The sequence below is a fragment of the Xiphias gladius genome, chromosome 18 (assembly GCF_016859285.1).
Source record: "Xiphias gladius isolate SHS-SW01 ecotype Sanya breed wild chromosome 18, ASM1685928v1, whole genome shotgun sequence".
NCBI lineage: Eukaryota > Metazoa > Chordata > Actinopteri > Istiophoriformes > Xiphiidae > Xiphias > Xiphias gladius.
In genome coordinates this window covers 1,828,713-1,834,712 of record NC_053417.1, presented here as the reverse complement: position 1 = coordinate 1,834,712, position 6,000 = coordinate 1,828,713, and the positions used below count along the sequence as shown (strand labels likewise).

Sequence of the window (6,000 nt, the reverse complement as noted above, 5' to 3'; positions counted from 1 at the left end):
CAAGGCATCTGGCACAGTTGATGGACATCTACACTACTACTTGTCTGCAGGTTTTAAATACAACTGATGGCTCTAGTCACTGATCAGCACTCCTTCAAGTAGAGGGGGAAAAGAATGAATAATTAAGTGAAATGAAACGGAAATTCAGTTTGCCTTTCTGTTTGAGGTTAGAGAGAGATTATCATTATTATAAATCTCTAAAAACCAACACAAAAACAGAACTTCCCAAATCCAATTTCATATCAGAACACATCTCAAAGTTGCAGCTTCAGAGTCCAATGATATGCTCATGGGAAGGCACTTTGGGGCAGTGGGAAACTGAACTTAGAGGGGAGCCACCAATTTTGCACATCCCAGTTTACAGGTCACGAAAAGTACTACTGCATATGAAGGAAAAAAAAAGGTTTTTGAGTCTCCAGAGGGGAGCTGTGGGAAATCTGATAATGACAGAGAACTGAGAACTGAGAACTACAAGACAAATAATCTGGGAGTGTGGAGTTAGATAAAGGTGAGTTTACCAGACCTTTGTAGATCAGGCCTCATCTCTGCTTGAGGCTAGAGGTTCTAGGCTACATTGCTTCTAGGCTAGTCACTACTAGCATAACATGCCCATATCTCATACGAAACTATCGGCAATCAAGATGCATTGTGGGTAATATAGGTGACAAGTTTTGACAAGGAAGACAAATTAGCGAAACAAAAAAGATGATATCTTTTGTTCTGGAGCAATCGATTTTTGATCCTTTTTTTTTTAGGAGTACAATGCTAAATCAGTTGAGTAACTTTCAATGCCAATCTTAGAGGACACTGAATATCCAAAATGCAGACAGTGTGTACCTTTTGCTCAGTCTCAAGGAAGCGGGCCAGGTCATCTGTGTCAAGGTGGTCTTTGTGATTGCTGTAGGTGAGCATGAGGAGGTACAGATCCCTGCGGGTCGACATCATCTTGTAGAAGGAGCAGAACTCCTCAAAGCCCAGTGTCCCCTGGTTGTCATCTGTGTCTGCTTCCTACACACCAGGCACAATGAACAGTTTTAGTTTTTGTTTGCTTTCCCAACTCAGACTTAAACTAAAATTCCCACATTTTTTGACAGACTTTCAACAACTGCTCGAAGTATTAAAAAAAAACTTGTACTTAGACCCTTACCATTTAAAGCAATAGATTTGGTAACAAAGTTGGAAATTACATTCGGCTATACTGTATTCCCTTAAAAATGATCCTTCTGTAAAATGTTTTTACTTTCCTATTAATCATCAAATTCCCTGACACCAAGTGTTTATAAATAACAGATGTGACAGATAATAACAGTATGTACTCTATGTCAGTGATGTTCACTAACAACTTAACTGTATAATTTGATTTTGTTTAATATAGTGTTAATTTTTTTAGCTATTTTTAATCCTGAGAGCATTTAATTCATATTTAGTTTACTTCAATTTTCTTGTTTTTAGTCAATTTGGAGTTAAATAAAACTCTAGACATTTTAGTATTGTCTTAGTGAAAGAAAATCCTAAATATTCTACTGTAGTTTGAGATGACAAAAACACAACATGTTAGTCTTATTTTAGTCATAGATAAATTAGCTGACAAAAACTTTGTGCACAAATTAGGTTTTGTCAAGACCAAGTATTCAAACTTCAGCAAACAAGCTACACTGAACTCCACTTGGAAGAATTTAGTCTTAAAGAGCTGGTACATAAAAACATAAAACATGTTCTGAGCTAGCAAGAAAATAAAAACATCATCATTTTATACAATTCAGACAGAAGACATTCTTGCACCTGAACCACAACCATTCAAAATGCATAGCCTTCAGATGTCAGAGTGACCCTATGAGGGCCATTCAAAAAAAGACAAAAAAGTTTGAGAACACCTCAGTTTTTCCACTTTTTTATTGATGTTTCCATAGTTTGTGTCTCACTGTTTCTGAGATTAAAGCAGAGAAAAAGTACACAATTGGAGATTTTAAAAACAACGAATCTTGGATCTTCTCGTTGAACTAAATTTAATCTAAATTTTTTACCCCTTCCGAACCCAAACTCACTTGTGGCATTCTTTCTACTGTGGAAATCAAGTATTGCTAAGAAATTTTGTCCCAAAACTTTGGCAGAAGTTCCTACAACAGTTTAAGTCTGGAGACTCTGCTGGTTCCATCATATGAGGCCACCATCAAGTTGTTTTCTTCTAATGTTTTGGGTCATTATCTCTCTGTAGGATGAACCCCTGATCAACCAGTCTGTCTTCCTTTAAACTTGACTTTTTCTCACCATTCTGATAGCAATATACAGCACTAATCCTGCAGTACAGTATTGTCCTAATATTTACATCCAAGGGTACAGTAACACAGTTTGTTCTAAGACTGCCTTTGTACAGACAAAGGGTTTGTAAGTAATCAACAAACCTTGGGGGACCTGTAGGAATTGTTTGCATTAACTTTCGAGGCCTCATTTACTCCAGATCCGCAGAACACTGTAACTTAACCGATTTCTACATGATTTTTCAGTTTTTGTTAACCTAAAGTTTTTTGTTTTTTTTAACTGGGGCAGTTTACCACTTACCTTTGTACCATTTAAGGTTATTCACTGGACCTTAACTGCTTAAATTTCAATAAAAACTGGAAAAAATGTAGTGTAAAAGTTTTACGTTACTTTTAGTTTTCAAAAAACTGACTGTTTGTTTATAGCCAAGCCTCACTGTTGCTATCATTTCTTTTTTTCTGACACCTACCCTCTTGGTAAGGAGGCTGTAGGGTGAAGCTACATTCCAGCACTTCTGGTTCTACACTGCACATGGGGCACTGGGAAGATGACTGAGGCATGCAGGAAAAAGAAACCATGGATTGGTGGCTGTTTGAAAAAAAAAAAAATAGTCTACATAATTTTATGTTTTCATTGTTAGCCACTGAGAGTGTATTTAACTATGTTTATTTTTACTTTACATTTTAGTCAACCCTTATTTTTCGTTAACATCTTGTCCTTTTCACAAATTAATATATTTTGACAACATTTTTGTTAACCAACATGACACTAGTTTAGAGATTACCTTTTAAGTCATCATAATCCTTACATTACTACTTACCTAAAGGTTGTCAGCTCACATTATAACAATAGGATTGGTTTTCTAGGGGTAACTAGTTGGAAAGACAGTGATTCAGCTTATAAAAGGCTACAGTACTAGAGCAAGGTTAACGAGAGCACTGCAGTGGATCACACCATGACCCGTGTAATCTTTGCTTGAGTTTACTGAGGCAATCTGTGACCGACTCCATATGCCAAGCAGCACTGGAGGCACCCACTCACTCTAGGGCAATGAAATCTATGCTAGTTGGAGCTTTGCCTCTGAGCAGCTCAGTATACTACACACTGGGCTTAGAACAGTGTATTAGAGAGTGACACATAGATCTAAAATGGCCGAGTACCTCCTTTCACAGTGAGTGAATATGATTCTACAGGCTTTTTATTATTTGACTGTACTAGATGTCTGTACAAATAAGTTCAGTGTGTTGTGAGAATACTTTAATAAAGAACTTCATATAAAGTTGCCTAGATTGCAGTTTAGTTTGTTTAATCATGCTTTTGGGTGGATATGTATCCCAGAGTTCCCTACAAATGAAGTGTGTGGGTCCCCTGCCTGAAGAGCTATCCACCTCTCCACAGCTAAAGATTTTCATTATTATACCTTTAAATGGAGAGATTGGAAACACTAAATCCTAGAGGCTTCCTAAGTAGGAAGAGAATAAAATTTATGTACTAGGTTAAACTGTGGCACATGAAATTGAGACAGTGGCTTGCTATCACTGACTGAATGTAAATGAAAGTGGAAAAACTGAATTTCATAAAGATATGGATGAATAAACTGTACTGAATGTGGATTGCCAAATCTGGCTGATATCCGATACACTTCCTAAGGTGAGTAGTGGCACCAATACCAATCCAGTGGATTGGATCAGTACATCTTTAAAAAAGAATCCGCAGGTTTACAGTTTTAAATTGATCATTAAAGAATGTTTCTGGTCTGCTTACTGTAGATTTGTCCACAGTGCAAACTTCAGTATCAGAGTTCAATGGCAACTCCTGTAAGGACAAGGTTGTAGTACAATGCATACATCAATAGTTGTGGCAGAGAAGATGATGTGTAGTCCGGCACATAGACCACACTGAAGGCACTAGTCTCCTCCACTAACCTGTAGTATTGGTGATACTTTTGTCAGTCTTCTGAACCCTTGCTCAAAACTTGCCACACTAACACATTTAGCCTCCCAACTTTCCCAACTGACCACCATGTTGTCTACCTGACACAGCTGATACACAGGAAGCCAAATGACTCAGAGACACAAGGCAAACACTTCACATAACCAGACTCAGCTGTTGGTTTTGCATACGTCACTTAGTTGCTGCTTAAGTTGTGACCAAGTGACAGGCACATATGCATACAGACAGTTAACTCATAAGACAAAAGTTATAAATTAAAATGTGGCCCTTGTTCGACTACACTCTGCTCTGAGCAGCCAGCACTGTGCTGTGGCAAGACTGCAGTGATACACTTTTTTTGCTGTTATATTTTGTCTACAGAAAAAGAACATCAATTTAACCATATTCATTCCCATTCATTATGAATGAATCCGGGTAATATAGATTCATTTGTCAGTTAGAATTGCAGTTTCCTCTTCCAGCAGAGCTCTCCCGCCACATCTACATATGCAAGTCTCTGCTGTGATAAATCACTGAGCAAATCTTCTACTGGAGAGACCTGCTTCTTTGCTCTCATTTACAACTGTACATTTACCTATCACATCCAACCAAGATTCTGATGGAGCAGAAGACTCCTCTGTGTGAATCATGCAATTTGCAATGAGTAATGCCACTGAAACATTGTAGTTAATAATATTAACAGGAACAACATTGTGCACAAAACTTCAGGAGAGAAATCAACTACAAGTCTGACAGTGTTGTGGTAAGAAATATCCAATAACCAAGCACAAAATTCTGCTGCTGAGCCACTAAAAGCAGCTGAAGTAAAAGGAAAACTACAGTTTTTATCACCACTTGGATTCTGTCAGTAAATAAATCATCATACTCACCAATGTAAGTGCCTAGATATCAGAATGTGGCAACATCACTAAATAAAAATGACTCATATGGCAAAAAAAACATGAGCAGTCAGACAAAGGCTGGATTACCAACTAGGTAACTACATGTTTTTACGATGTCTGGTGTGAATGGCTCTGTAAGGTCAGTTCACAGCACCTCTATTGGTTTAAGATCAGGGCTCCGACTGGGCCACTCTAAAAGGCGTATTTTCATTGTTCTAAGTTATTCTGTAGTAGATTTACTTTGATGTTTAGGGTCATTTTCATGCTGCATGACCCAACTTTTACTGAGCTTCAGCTGGTGGATAGCCACCCCGACATTATCCTGTAAAATACCTTAATAAATTTTTTTTCCCCTCGATGATGGCGAGTTGTCCGAGCCCAGAGGCAGCAAAGCAGCCCCATATCATGACTCTCAATCTACCGTACTTCGTATTCAGTGTTGTGCCTTTGGAGTCGTAGCTGGGCGCCCACTTCTAGGGAAAGTAGTCACAGAACTAAATCTTCTCCATTTATAGACAATTTGTCTCACTGTGGACTGATGAATGCCTAACTCTCTGTCTTTAATCATAGGTCTTCTGAGATCTCTTTTTTGATTGAAGCTTGATGCTTCTTGTGAATAGCAAACTCAAAATGTTTGCTATTCACAAGTGACTAACAAAGAAAACATGAAATTAGTGTTTTTGAGTCAAAGTCAAAGTAGCTCTAGCCCACACCTTCAATCTGGTTTCATTGATTGGACTCCCAATAACTCCTGGCTCCAGTTAACTTTTGTTGATCTCATTAGCCAAGGGGTTCACATACTTTTTTCCAACCTACACTGTGAATGTTTGAATAATGTATTCAATATGGACAAGAACATTACATTTTTTTGTTTTGTTTTTTTTGTTTTGTGTGATTTATTAGTTAA

General features: G+C 37.7%; 1 protein-coding gene across 4 annotated transcripts in view; it reads right to left on the bottom strand.

Annotated features, from left to right (window-relative positions):
- The window catches only part of plch2a (phospholipase C, eta 2a), a 105,663-nt gene that overhangs the window by 64,368 nt on the left and 35,295 nt on the right, over positions 1-6,000 (bottom strand). For all 4 annotated transcript variants that reach the window (XM_040153153.1, XM_040153155.1, XM_040153156.1 and 1 more), the window contains exon 5: positions 838-1,008. In XM_040153153.1, coding sequence (XP_040009087.1) covers positions 838-1,008 — 171 coding nt within the window. The remainder of the gene's footprint in view (positions 1-837; positions 1,009-6,000) is intronic.